Raw genomic sequence first — 15,218 nt, forward strand, 5'->3', positions numbered from 1 at the left:
TCAGTACAGTACATTTTCTTAGCTCTAATCAGAAAACAAACTTATAGAGATGGAAAAATAAATTCGATAGCTCTCCAGAGTTTTTTCTTTCCTTATTTTATTAGGTGAGTAATATTGAATGGGGGGAATACTAAGAAGGGAAAGGTGACAGTAGTGAATTGCTAGTTTCTTAGCCTGTCTCAGTTTACCAAGTTTAACTCTTTTTGAGACACCATCACCACATGTGAATATATACAAACTGCTCTAAATGGACCTTTTCTCAGCCAATCAGAGGACACAGTTAATGAGTCTTCGATGATGACTTGGACTTCAGACATTCTTATTTCCTAATGTCATAATCCTTAGATATGGTGGGGAACACACTTCAAAGTGAATACTCCAGGTTTAATTCAAATGCCACCCATTTTGTAGCTTAGAAAATTGTGTGATGTCGGGCTCTTGGGTGACTGTGTTTTGTATGTTGCAATCTTTTGGAGTTGGATCATCATATCCAAAGTATTTTATTAAAATCTGTCACAGGCTCTTTATTTTGTTCTCATTTATTGCAGATCTTTGTACCTATAAAACAGTTCATACCTTCTTCAGAGGATATTTCATTTTCCCTCATCCAGAGGCACATATCTGCTCCTTTGTCCTGTGTTTTAATTGCTAAACTCCAGGGGAAGAGAATCGTCTGAGCCAGGGCCCCAAGTTGTGGAAGTTTCTATATCCGGCAAACTGGCACCATTCCAGGGCAGAACAATTTATCAACAAATGAAACAGCAGCTACTTCCCACATGTCCTCTGATTGCATTAAAAAATCACTCCCCTTCCCACCCAGCTGACTGAGTTTGCTTTGAGTCTGGAGCTGAGAGACATTCTCTCTCCTCCTCCTCCTCCTCACTTAGTTGAATCGCTGGTTTCTGTAGTTTATTAGCTTCTTATTAATAGTAATAAAATGTTCATTCATTAACTGTCTCATGCCTATGAGCTAGATATTGTCACTGTGTTTCCCCTCGAGTTATGCTGTTTTTATAAAATCGTGCTGTAGCAGGGAAGTGAGCTGGAAAACTGATTTTGTGTCTGTAGCATCAGGTACTATTTAACCAGTGGGAGGGACTGATAAAATTAGCAAGTTGACTAACCACTTCCCTTCCTTGTGGCTCTTTAATATTATAACGGATACAGAAAAGTTCAGAAGAACTGGGCTAGTTTTCGAAACCACAGCACGCTTTGGCAAAGAGGGAATGCACAACAGAATGGGTAAGTTTCTTTCTTTTAATTTTTTAAGAGAGCTGTGGAAAGGATATTGGGTGGAACTTTTAAAGTTTGACTATGCAAATAGTCTTTAGTAATTTGTAGGCTATAGAAAGATAAACCTGTTACGAGGAAGGAAGCAAAAGGTTTTCCAATGAGCAGCAGTAGCTCCAACAACAACAAACATCCTAGCGAGCAAAAGATTCAACTCTGGGAATACCTTCATTGTTCCAAATAGACAAGACAGACATATTCTAGGGGGAGAATTCTTGTATTAGTAAGGCTTTTTTTCAGTTCTTGAAATCTAGACTTTGGAATTATCAGCAGAGGCATTGACTTACTGAAACTGAATGTCCCTCCGGATCCTGAAATGGCCTAAGATCTTCAGTTATCTTCTTTGTGGTTGAAATTTTTATTGCTTTTAACTTTTTCTTATGGAAAATCTCAAATTCAAAGAAAAGTAGAGTGAACAGTGTACAGATTCCCCCATGCACCGATCACACAGTTTCACAAGGTATGAACTCAGGGCTCATGTGGTTTTGTCCGCACCTCTGTGGTGCACTCCCCCATTTCATCTGGTTGAACTGCAATGCTTGAAATGTGCCCATTGTGAATATTAAATGAAAAAGGCCCAGAATCTCCTAAAGACTCAGACCAGCTCAGTAATATAAGTTTTAGAGAAATATTATTACAGAAAATTTAATTATGAGTCAGGGAAAGCAAGACCAAATTTCCAATGGTTGTTTTATCAGTGGGAATGGGAGTAGAGGATAGAAGTAAGGACTGTAGATGACTGTTTGGGGTCAGATTTGGGTTCCATTGCATCTGGTGTTCGTGAGGAAGTTTCCTAATCTTTCTATGCCTTGGTTTCCTCACCTAAAAAAGAAGATAATGATAGTACTGATCTTTTGAGGATAGATGATAATGAGATAGTGCATGTAAAGACTTTGCAAATTGCTGAGAACAGACAGTGCTCACTGTAGGTTAGCTCCACAACTGTTTGCTGAAATTATTAGAGTGTTGGTAGAGATGAGACGTGTTCAAACAGAAAGCCAAACCTGTATTTGAGCGTATGTGGTTGTCTTTCGACCATTGCTTTTCTCCTGATTATTTGATGGTATAAGGCTAGCAAAAGTCTCCATTGAGATTTCTTACTTGCTCCTGGGCCCCTGAAAACTCTCTGCTGTTGCTCTCCCCATCAGCTCTGAATTAATTCTCTCTGAAAACAGACAGTATCAGAGGTTTTTTTGTCCACCTTCTCACTTTGAGGATGAGGGAGTAGAAATTTGTGTAAACTCACAGAGCAAGAAGTAGTCAATCTGAGTCATGCGCTCCTCTAATCCCTGCAGGGGGATGTGCTGTAGTTGGCTGTTGGTGACCCTGCTGGGCCTGGGAGACTGCCTCATGTCTGAACTCTTGTCCTTTCCTATCAGAGACAGAGCTCTCCAGGGTTGCCATGGGCTTCCAGGGCCACAAGCTGCCTAGATAATCTTTTCACTGGTCATGAGGATGGTGAAATACTGAAGATGGCAGGGAGTGGGGAGGTGAGGACCTTCCCTACTCTGTTTCTTCTCTGTATTGTTAACAAAAATACTAATGACGTATTTATTGAGCATTTACAATGTGCCTGCCACTGCCCTAGGTGGTTTTCTCGTTTAATTCTTCTGATATCCCTGTGTGACACTTAGTGTGAATATCTTCATTTTGTAGATAAGGAAACTGAGGCACTGAGAGATTAAGCAGTTAACCTTTGATTACTCAGCTATTCAGAGACAGCCAGGATTGTTTTCCAGGTCTCTCTGACTTAATCACTTCTTAGAGCATTTGTCCGTAAGAAATCAGTTTATTCATACATGTGCAATCAAAATATATCCATGATTTTACTCTTAGCCTTCCTGGACGTGAGACTCATCAACATGCCTTTAAAGCAAGCTGAATGGAAAAGCTTTCATCTAGCAGTAGTTTTCATACAGTAAATTTTCATAATGCCTAATTATAAGCTGGAAATTTGTCAGAAATCTTGACAAATACAGAGGTTGGTGGGGGTAGGGGTGGAGTTACCACTGTAATGAAGTAAATATTGAACTGAGAGAGTAAAAATAGAAATGTTCCTTTAGTAAATTAACCATGCCTCAGTGGTGGATTTTGTTTTTAAGGCCATTTATCTCTCTTGAGTTTTTGTAAATGATGGGTGAAATTCATCTAAGTCAATTTTCAAGAACATGCAGTGCTGTTGTAAAACAAATGATAAACACTGATGCGCTGCAGAAATAAAAATTGGCTGAATCTTCTGGGAGGTGCTGAAGAAAACTGGGACATGCACAGTCAGACATTTTAGAAACCTGGAATTAACTTTCAGTGCTTTTTCTTTTAGATTGCTGGTACAACTGTAAAAATAGAACCAAATGTGTGAATGAAGGGAGAGGTTAATTTCACAACTTTGGAGAGTTTTTATTCCCTCCAGTGGAGTAATGGTGTTTTAAAAATTTTTCCTTCACTGAAAGGGACACTGTCTGGAATTGCCATCTAAAAATGAAATCATCAGATATAAAATGACAGGACTTCTCTTATTAGACAATCAGATACATTCAGCAATCTTTCATCTTTATCTTTCCTTCATTGGCTACAGCACTTTTGTCATCTTGATGGGATCAGCCAAGCTTCACTTATAAAAACATTGGAAGGGGTTTGAAATCCTGCTATGTTTTTGTAGAGAAGGGAGGAGATAAATGGAATTGAGGCTGCCAGTAGGGGACGGAATAAGAATGGGAAGGATCATTGTTATAAAGCATCCTTGTTTTCTTAAATCTTTGAGAAAGCAAGTAGGCTGTTTAGTTTTGGGGACTGCAAACCATTTTTTCCAGAATTGTTCCCTCACCTGTGTTTTCTTTCTTTTTCTCTAATGTCTTTATCTCATAAGAACACATCATTCACAACTCATAAAGTAGGATTCAGGGTTGGAAATTTCTGTGTCTGTCTATGGTTAGAGACAGGTTCAGAAGTGCCATTTAGCTTGTCAGGGTCCCCTTCTTTATGCATTAATGTCATTTCTGATGGGCTTGGTTATCCCCACTAGGTGACTGAATACCAATGCCCGCATGCTTCCAAATCCACCTTTTCTGTCCTAATCTTTAACATTCGTCACTGCTTTTATGTCACTACTGTTTGGGGATTAAATATTTTATTAAAAGTCTTGAATAAATAAAGCATTGTTTTTTCTTGAGATGAATTCTCTCTTTTTTGTTCTTCTACTGTTTAGCCACAAGTTTTTAGTATCTCCTGCCCTGGAGATTCAGAGATCAATAATCACAACTTCCACCCCCAGAAAGCTTACAGACTAGTGGGTGAAACAAAGTTGTATGAAGTGAGTGAAGCTGTAGTTCGTAAAATATATTCTATCTTCATTGGACTAACTCTACTGGGAAAGGCAGTGTGTGTGTGGATAAGGGCCAGGCTCTGAGATTAGAGTGCAATGGTTCAAATCCTGTTACTCTCTGGTTTAGGGCATCTCACTAACCTTCCTAAGCCTTGATGTTTTTCCTGTAAAATGATACCAAGCTCATAAGGTTGCTGTATGATTTATATGATATGATACATGTTAAATATTTACATAGCATGTTGTATATGATTTGGAGGATCAGAGAAAGTCTCTCTCAAAAGAAGTTTACTTTAAGATGAACCTGAATGACACAGAAAGACCTCCTAGTCACAGGAAACTGCAAGTGTCAAAGTGGTAAAGAGTTTGGCCCCCTTGAGAAAGACTCAAAGCTAGCATGGTTGAAACATGGAAAAAGGGGAAAGTTGCTTGGAGGTGTAACCAGCACAGTCTAGATTGTGCAGGGCCTAGTAGGTCATGGTAGGAAGGTTGCATATTGTTCTAAGTGCAAATAGAAGTGATTGAAAGTTTACACAGGAAGTTGCATGATCTGAATACTATTTTTAAATTAGTTGCACAGTAGAGAATAGGTTCTCAAGAAGCAAAAGTGGACACATAAAAACAGGTTAGAAAAGTCTTACAGTAGCATAGTCCAGAAGTGATGGTAGCCTGGAATAAGTAGTGCCAGTGGGTTTGAGGGCAGTGGACAGAGCTGAGAGATCCAGTATAATCAATAGGATTTAGTAAAGAATTGGATGTGAAGGTAAGAGTTAGGAAAATGTCAATTTTGTTCCTATGACTTGAGCAGCTGGGTCTTTGGACATGTCATATATGAAGATGGGGCAAATTGGAAGAGGAGCAGGCTTGGAAATCTCAATTGAAATGCTTTTGGAGCATTCAAGGGAATACGTCAAGTAGTCAATTGATGGCAAGTAGATGGTACATAAAGTCATGGAAATAGATGTGATCACCTAGGGAGATGGTATGAAGTGAGAAAAGCTGAGGGCCCAGTACTCAACCATGGGAAACTCCAAAATTTAGAAGCAGGTAGAGGAGTGCCATTCACATGGACCAGTGGTTTTCAACTGGAGGCAATTTTATTTTCTGGGGATATTTGACAATGTCTGGAGACATTTTTTTTTCTTTGTTTTTGAGGAAGATTAGCCCTGAACTAACTACTGCCAATCTTCCTCTTTTTGCTGAGGAAGACTGTCCCTGAGCTAACATCCATGCCCATCTTCCTCTACTTTATATGTGGGACGCCTACCACAGCATGGCTTCTGCCAAGCGGTGCCATGTCCGCACTTGGGATCCGAACCGGCGAACCCCGGGCCTCCGAGAAGCGAAACATGTGAATTTAACTGCTGCACCACCGGGCCAGCCCCTGGAGACGTTTTTAAATGTCACAACTAGGGGCAAAGTATGCTATTGGGTTCTAGTGGGGATAGGCCAGAGGTGCTGCTAAAATCCTACAATGTACAAGACAACTTCATATAACAAAGAATTATTTGATGTAAAATGTCAATAGTACTGAGGTTAAAGAATCCTGACTTAGACTATGATGCAGACTTGCTCAGTGCCCACCATGAGGTGCTGGCAATAGAGATTTTCTGAAAGAGAGTGGAAATCTTTTACTTTGTTTTTTATGGCCTACCAGTAAGTTTGTGTAGCAAGAAATCTTTCAATTTTGTTTTCTACTTGAGACTTGATAGAAAGAAGTGAATAAATAAAAGTAAAGTGCATTGTATGAACTGCTTCTGCAGAATTAATTTTCAACAGAATTCATCTATATGGTTAGAAATAGAGGGCAGTGCTCCACCCAATGGATGTTAGACTTTTTACATCAGAGCTGGAATCCTTAAGTAGAGTTACTTCCTATGCTAAAGTGTATATTAAGAAGGTTTTAGTGTTAAAAAAGAATTTTAAAGCTTAATTCATTTTTAAAAACCTATAAGGACCCTCCCCTTCCTTTAAAAATAAACATTTTTATTTTCACTTTACTATAGAATAGTTCATATATCTAAAATTGTGTGTGTGTGTGTGTGTGTGTGTATAAATAAATTACTTAGGTACACATAACCAACTTAGGAAATTGAATTTAACCATCATCAGTGAAGCCTCTTGTGTGACTCCCCTCCCCCCAAGAGTGAATACAATTCTGAATTTTTGTTTATTGTTTTTTAAGTTTATGTTAAAGTTTTGCTGCACATATATGTATATCTAACCAAAGTATAAAATTAGAGTTCTTAAAATGTCTTTGTGAAATTAGACCATTATCTTACACCATGCACAAAAGTCAACTCAAAATGGATTAAAGACTTAAACAGAATACCTGAAACTATAAAATTCCTAGGAAAAAATATAGGAGAAAAGCTTCATAACATCAGTGTTGGCAGTGATTTCTTGGATATGACAACAAAAGCAAAAATAGTCAAGTGTGACTACATCAAGCTAAACATCTTCTGCACAACAAAGGAAACCATCAATGTAGTGAAAAGGCAACTTATGGAATGGGAGAAAATGTTTGCACACCATGGATCTGATAAGGAGTTAATATCCAAAAAATATGAGGAACTCCTACAATTCAGTAGCAAAAAAAACCCCAAATAACCTGATTAAAATGGGCAAAGTACTTGAATAGATATTTCTTCAAAGAACATGTACAAATAGCTAGCAAGTAGATGCTCAGTATTGCTAATTATCAGGGAAATACAAATCAAAACAATGATATATCACCTCACACCTATTAAATGGGCATTTAAAAAATAAACAGAAAATAAGTGTTGGCAAGGATGTGGAGAAATTGGAGCTTTTATACATTGTTGGTGGGGATGTATGGTAAAATGGTGCAGCTGCTATGGAAAACAGTATGGAGGTTCCTCAAAAATTAAAAATAGCACTACCGTGTGATCCAGCAATCCCACTTCTTGGTATTTATCCAAAAGAACTGAAATCAGGATCTTGAAGAGATATTAGCACTCCTGTGTTCATTGCAATATTCAATTTACAATAGCCAAGAGGTGGAAACAACCTACATGTCCATCAACAGATTAACGGATAAAGAAAATATGGCATATATGCAATAGATTGTTATTTAGCCATAAAAAAGGAAATCCTGTCATATGCTACAACATGGATTAACCTTGTTTACATTATATTAAGTGAAATAAGCCAGTCACAGAAGGACCACAACTGCATGATCACACTTATATCAGTTATCTAAAGTAGTCAAACTGGTAGAAAAAGAAAGCAGGAATGGTGGTTGCCAGGGGCTAAGAAGAGGGGGAAATGAGAAGTTGCTGTTCAGTGGATATAGAGTTTCAGTCAAGCAAGATGAAAAAGTTCTAGAGATCTGATGTACAACATTGTGCTTGTAGTTAACAATAGTGTGTTGTGCACTTAAAAAGTTAAGAGAGTAGATCTCATGTTATCTGTTTTTTAACCACAATTAAAAAAAAAAAAAAGCCTGTGCCTGTAGGATGGATTGGCAAGGGGAAGGGTGGAAAGACTAAAACAAGCTCAGTGACTGAGAAATGTAGGCATGTGGCTGTGAGGCATTGCACCAAGGGAGAGAACAGTGGCACCCTTAGGAAGTAGATGTCTTTTGTGACTGTCTACATCTGTGGATAAAGGACGAGCCTAAGCTCAAAACAACAGTGTTTTAAACATGGTGGTAGAATGGAGGTTTTATTAACAGAAGCACAAAAAGAGATGGGACAAGAAGCATAAAGAGTGAGATCGATTTTGTATGCTGTGCCTTCCTTCAAGAAGATCGAAGTGCCATGTTCATTATCTGGACTTAAACTTGCCACTGTAGCAAGACATCCAAGAGTTTGCTCTCTTGTGGCAATTCTACATAGGGATGTAGTCATTGTCGAGATTGCGCAACTGGAAGTGGCTATTTAAGAGTCTTCAGTGTGGGGTGCAAGTTGAAGCCACACAAAAGGAAGAAATGTAGGGACAAGAGGGATATTAAGTTTGAGGACTGCCCATAGGTAATGGTGGGATTTTTTTAAAAAAAGGAAGGCCACTATGAGCTTTTTCTATTGCTTTTTGCTTATTTTTATTTTAAAATCCTCATCAATTTATTTCTATTCCATATGCTTCCTTTGTCTTTCTCTCTTTACAATATGCATTATTGTAGTGGGTTAACATTCAAAACTAGGTTGAGTTCTTGTGACAATAAGTGTGATATGGTTTGATTTGGAATTTTTATATGACTTAGAACAAGTTTTTAGTCCTGATTGAAGGGAGTGTAATTATCCGAAGAACCAGAAAAGTGTGACATCAGCAAAGTTTGTCTCTGGAGCTGTCATTTCCCTTTTTGTTGGTTTCTTTGATGCTAAATTTCCTCCTTTTTAAAATAAGAAATTGGTCTAGATAACATATGAAATCATTTAAAGACATTTTCTCTGCCTTTTGAGCTTTTCTCTCTTTAATGTTTGTGAGCTTTCCTATCTGTTAGGGTCTAAGCCTGAGGGATTTCACTCTGCTCTTTCCTCCCTCACACCCAATTTAAATGTTACAGTTCTGCATTCCCTTTTCTCAGAGGCCTGCTAGTTACTAATGCTAATGTGTCAAGTCTGTATTATTCACAGTAATTCACAAAACGCTATTATTGGCCTAATGTATTCACTCCCAGATGGCATCTTCACTGGGGGCTTCATTGCCTGCACCTAAAGTGGTGGTTAATGATGGACTATTCAGGTACCATAACAGATGTAAGCTGAACAGGTCTATGTTAGTATTATTTATTTTCACAAGTACTTCTTTGGTCCATATTTATCTAACTTTTACCAACACAACATTAAAAATTTAAGAAAGACCTAAAGTTTTACATTTCTCTTGCTTGAGATGATTTGCAAAAGAAATTTTTTACTTTTAAAGCTGTTAACTTTCTTTTATTCAACTTGTACTTGAATTAATTAACTAGGTTCTTAAGTCAATTTTTATGTGATCATATTGCTGCTTAGAACTCTCTTAGGCATATGCTATAGCTGCTAGATGTTTTAAATAATGTATTCCCATATGAAAAGTTACACAATCAAATAGTAAACCTGCTATTTTAGATTTACCTGTAAGAAAACTAAAATTTTATTAGAAATATTATACCAGTATTTTGTGGTTTTGTAATAATACCATGAATGAAAACCCAGTAGGTAGGAGAAAAAGTATTTCATATTTACAGTTAGGATTGAATCTGTTTGGTTCAAAATGATAAGTAAATTTTAAACTTTGTGGAGCCCAACTTTCTTGAGTTTCCAAATGAATAAAGATATTTATATAATTAAAATTCAGTTTATTATTAAAAACTGAATTAAGATGACAGTAAAAGAACAGCCTCAGGTGTGTGACTCTGCATTTTAAAGTGGTACATTTAATGTTTATGCAAGAGTAAGCTTTCTTAAAAAAATTTATCTTAAAAAGTGATTAGCGCCTTGGCTGTACAGTTCCTAAGATTTTTTTTTTTCTTTGTAACACTGCATAAAATTTGAGGCGTTTATTGCTTCAAAAATTTGACCTACTTAGAAAAGTTCCGATAATTCCCAAGTAATATATTCCCTCAGTTTTGTAAGCGCCTTTGGGAAATGTATTGGAGAGGCGAGTAATCTCATCAAGAAGCGTAATGGACCCTATCACATTTCAAGATATATTTTTTTCTACTACTTCTGCTTCAAATTTAGTTCTGTGTTTAATGATACCACACTCTACTGGCAAGGGTACTTTTCCAGTAGTTTAACTCTCTTTGCATACAAATGGTGTTTTTGGTCTGGTTGCCATTGCAGATCTTTTCCTGGAAATGAGGTGACATAATTTGATTTTTTACAGTCAGAAAAAAAAGTGTTTGTTCATCTTGAGAGGTTAGAGAAAGAAAGGTTGTCACTGAATAAAATGCATGGCTTGTCACAGTTCGAAAGATGGGTTGGTGCCAGCTGGAGAAAACAGGAACTAACTCTTCCTTGATTGAAAAGTATTATTGGCCTGGTAGTAAAGGAAGGTCTTCAGGATTAGTCATTCAGGGCTCTGCACTGGAGAGAGAAGCTGCTCAGAGGAAAGGATCCCAATTCACTGTCACCTTAGCAAACACTTCCGCCTGCTCGAGTCCAGTGACCTACATATTTTAGTCATAGATGTTAAATTTTGCAGGCTTCTCAAGAGACTCTCTTGACAAGTAAGATATATTCTTTATTATCTAGCCTTTGGCCAATGAAATACTGTAGGTCCCAAGAGATATTAAATAACTTCCCCGGGAACTCAGATATCACCACCCTAAAATTCAGGTCTTCCTCCTCTTACTGCTGTCTCTCTCTCTCGTTATACTGACTTTTCCAAGGACTGTCAAGGGTAAGATCTGATTTTAACAGGTAGAAGTCATCTTTATATAAATATCAGGTTTGCTTTGACTTACCAATACCTTAATGAAGAAACACAATGAACTGAAGGATGTGTTAGAGCAAGTAATGTAAACCGTTACAAAAATATATCTAATAATTATAAAATATTTTCTGTATACTAAGTGGAAAAAGGCAGATTATAAGGCAATATATTAACTATATGTAGAATTTTTTTAATCAAAATAAGATTAATAACAAATTGTTTCAGTTTTTCAGTTTGCAAATACCTTCTTAAGTAAATATAAGTAAGTATCTTAATAAATATAAATTTTAAAGTTCTTGAACTATATACAACACGAACTATTCCTAGTAAACATGTAGGTTATATTAAAGCCAGGCAGTCTTATCTTGTCTATGCTTGCTAGAAAAGAAATTTGGTATATATTTTAGAAGACAAAGATGATTTCATATTTACAATTGACAAAAATTACTTTTAGGAGAAACACCATCATTTTACTAATGGTTATGAAACAGCAGTTGAAAACTCTGAAATCATGGATTCTAGTTAATGGATAATCGCTTACACAATTCTTCCTGAATTATGCTGAGAAAAATACTATCAAATAAATAATTAAATAGAATTAAAGAAATTACTTTGTTTCTTTAAACCTGAAGTTAGAAAATGCCAGCGCTTTTGTCCTTTAGGGGAACACAATTTTTTCTGAAATGCAATTTTTGAAAAATAAACTGTTTATTGCACATGTGTTTTGAAGACCACATCATACTCATTTTGTGTGAAATTGCCTAAAATAATATTCCTTCAAGTTAAATGTTCAATTGGAACTTTCTAGCTTCTCAATATAAGTATCAGAATTGTTTTAAGGTCATAATATCATGAGCTACTTGCTAAGTGATTTGAAGATATAATGTGTATATTTCAGGTGGAGCAAATTAATTTAAATATGGTAGTCAAAGTCTCATTTTATGATAGAACATGAGGTTGTCTTTATTTTAACCTTACACTGAATATAATTATAGCAAAAAACAATCTAGACACATTATAGATTATTTTTGCATTGACTCATTTAATCCTTTAATTTATTCCAGAGACTTATTTAGTTTTCATTTAGTATCACACTGAGATAGTAAATAGCTTGAAAGTTTCTATCATATAACTATCTAAGCATTTAAATGTAGAAATAGAGACCAAAACTTTGACTCCTACTGCATTTGAATGTATTAATTTGCGTATATAGAAATATACAATAATAACGTGTAGAGAATGCATCACCATGTTATCTATATTTGTAGCTCATACTACAGAAACCAAAAGGTCAAAATAAATCTGCCCTCAAGTGAGGAGTGTTAGCCCCTCCTCCCATTTCTCAACCAGATACTTATGTTTAATAATAAGGGTGAATGAATGATGCAGTGGGAAAAGGTCTTTTTTTTATAAAGATATTTCTCAGATGATAAGCTCTTAACACACCTATGTTTTGCTATTTCTTCTCAGCTACCACAGAAGTCAATATATAAGAAAGTGAATTTTGTATAAATCTTATAATTTAGTATTTTTGTGCTAGTGTGTTTGACAAAGCAATTCATTTAAATGTTTGGTGACTCTGCTGCTTTTGAAGTCGTATGTTCAGTCATCTGTGTATCTAAAATATTCAGATATTAAGAACAAAAGTCTCACCATCAGTTGGCAATTTCCTTAAGTGGAAATTTCTTTTCTAACTTTAAGAGCCCAAGTTGCAATTAAGTAGATAATGTGCATGTGATTAATAACACTCCCTAGTCTGCTTGTTTGTTTACACTCTTGGGTCAGTGCTGCTGATTTTATGCACTTAATTGCTACTTGTGACATATGCCTATGTGCACAGTTCTCTAATCATGGTTCCAATGGGGACTCACTTGGCATATGTAGTTTTTATGCATCATTTCAGTCAGAAAATGAGAAAAAATCCAGATAATGGTATTAAGTGTGTGATGTATTCTTTTTTGGTTAAGTCATTGCTAACATGTGTGGTGTGGTTGGAGCTGGGGGTCGGGACATTATGGAAAGGGTATTGATCTTGGAGCCAAGATTATCTGGATTTTAAAGTTAATGATATTATTGACTAGTGAGTGACATTTGCAAATTGAGTTTACCTTTCTGAGTCTCAGTTTCCATATCTATACTGTCTACTCTGCAAGGTGGTAGTGAAGATAAAATGAAATAATTTATGTAAAAATTGAACCTAACCTTCTAGAAGACAGACAAATTGACTTTACCTTTATGAGTTTCAATTTGCTCATCTATAATGTCCACTCTGTAAGGTGGTAGTGAAGGTAAAATGAAATAATTATGTAAAGCTAGAAACTAACCTTCTAGAAGGTATAGACAGTGTCTGGTCTTTAGTACAGTGTTTGGGGCATAATGAGTGCTCCGTAATTATTTGTTTGAATGAATTAAGGCACTTAGAATACTGGTAGGTGTTCAAGAAGTGTTCGTTCCATGCTCTTCTGTTCTGGGGGTTCTATTTCTGGTTGATTTACTAGCTAACAATTAAGACTTTAGTTAAACAACTTTATTTTTTGGGTCCTAATTTCCTACATATATAATATTAAGTGTGATTTTGTTGATTTGTCTTTTCATGGCTTTTCCTAAAAGCATATGATTTCACTGGATGCAGTAGCATAAATTAGCCATGAAGAGATTGATGGTTTTTCATAGGGCAGAACACAAGTTAATATAATTATTAAGTATGTGGTAAATTCATCCCCACTGTAACATAGTCAAGTAACTAGCATAATAAGCTATTAAGTTTTCAGAGATGGCAAAAGGATAGTTATAAAATGAGACCTTAGATTCTTTATGTTGAAAAGCATAGGTATTGGAGTCCATGCCAGAGATTGTTAGCTGTCTACCAAAATCTATTCCCTCTTGTTCCATGGAAGTAAAATTGTAGCGGAGCACATGGTTGACCAGGTAGGCACTACGATTCTCAGTCCCCACTTGAGGTAGGTGTAGCCACGTGACTAAGTTCTTATGAATAGAACGTGAGTTGATGTGTGTCACTTCTAGATCTGTGGTTTAAGACATTGATTTATTACTCTTCATGCTCCTTCCTTCTCCTGCTGGCTGGAACTTCAAAGGGTTTTGATCCAGTTTCAATCGTATGTTGACCAAAGTGCTCTAGGAAATGTCAGGGCAAAAGGCAAAAAGAACATTGGTCACTGAAGGCACTGACAATTCAGAATGTTATACAAGAGAGAAATAAACTTCTCTGTTGTTTAACCACTGTATTATTTGGTTTCTTTGTTACAACAGCTTAACTTCAACCCTGACTGATACAGAATCCCATAGATTTTGGTTGATCTGGGCTCTGCCCATCATGAATAATGTGATCTGAGTCTCCAAGCCTCTGTGCCCTCATGTGTTACGTGGTCCTATTGTGAGATTTTATAAGAGTTTAAAAGTTTAACATTTACAATATACCAGGCACTGTGCTAAGCACCTTGTATACACTATCATTTAATGTTTGTAACCAACATATGAGTTAGGAATTATTATCTGGATTTTATGGAGGGGAACTCTGAAATAAGTAAGATATTATGGTTGTGCTGTGTGGACCCCAAGACTGTCCATATCCTCAGGTCTAGGAGGTTAATAGTCTAGCAGGCACAGATGCATAAACAAGTCATTACAGTGCAAATGCTGTATGAATGTTGAAGGAAGTAGCTTCTGTGTGACAAAAAAGGAAAAATTTTGGATCACTGAGTCTTAGAACCTAGATCATCTACTGTGAGATCATTGAATATATCACATTCTACACTGTTTATATTAAATTAATACTTAATAATTCAGGTGCATATATCAATATCAATGAAGACAGGGTGGTAATCTATTTTTACTTATCTAAATCTTGTCATTTCTCTAAGGGGAATTCTCAGGCAGGATGGAAGAGTAGTACCCTGAATGGAAGATGTATCAGAAGCAAGTGTGCTGTCCTGGATTTTCATATATGCCCCCACTCCCTACCCCTCATTCCCCTGCTAGGGAGTCTGTTCTCATAAAACAGCGTGCCATAGTCCTCAATTTTATTGGAATAGGTAAAAAGTTCAAGAGCCTGAATTTCTTTTTTGTTTCTTAAAGATTGGCACCTGATCTAACAACTGTTGCCAATCTTTTTTTTTGTTTCTGCTTTTTCTCCTCAAATTCCCCCAGTACATAGTTGTATATTTTACTTGTGAGTCCTTCTAGTTGTGGCATGTGGGATGCCACCTCA

General features: G+C 36.4%; 1 protein-coding gene across 19 annotated transcripts in view; it reads left to right on the forward strand.

Annotated features, from left to right (window-relative positions):
- Positions 1-15,218, forward strand: part of HDAC9 (histone deacetylase 9) — an 866,113-nt gene that overhangs the window by 185,479 nt on the left and 665,416 nt on the right. For 5 of the 19 annotated variants that reach the window (XM_070509687.1, XM_070509668.1, XM_070509697.1 and 2 more), the window contains exon 1: positions 889-1,242. The exons of 5 other annotated variants lie outside the window; for them this stretch is intronic. Coding sequence is in view for 7 of the 14 variants with exons in the window: in XM_070509827.1 (XP_070365928.1) it covers positions 1,227-1,242 (16 nt within the window). In the remaining 7 variants the exon portion in view is untranslated. Of the gene's footprint in view, positions 1-827; positions 1,243-15,218 lie in introns of those variants that run through there. 9 more of the 19 variants (XM_070509795.1, XM_070509740.1, XM_070509821.1 and 6 more) reach the window with 7 other exon arrangements.

This window comes from Equus asinus, chromosome 1 (assembly GCF_041296235.1).
Source record: "Equus asinus isolate D_3611 breed Donkey chromosome 1, EquAss-T2T_v2, whole genome shotgun sequence".
Classification (NCBI taxonomy): Eukaryota; Metazoa; Chordata; class Mammalia; order Perissodactyla; family Equidae; genus Equus; species Equus asinus.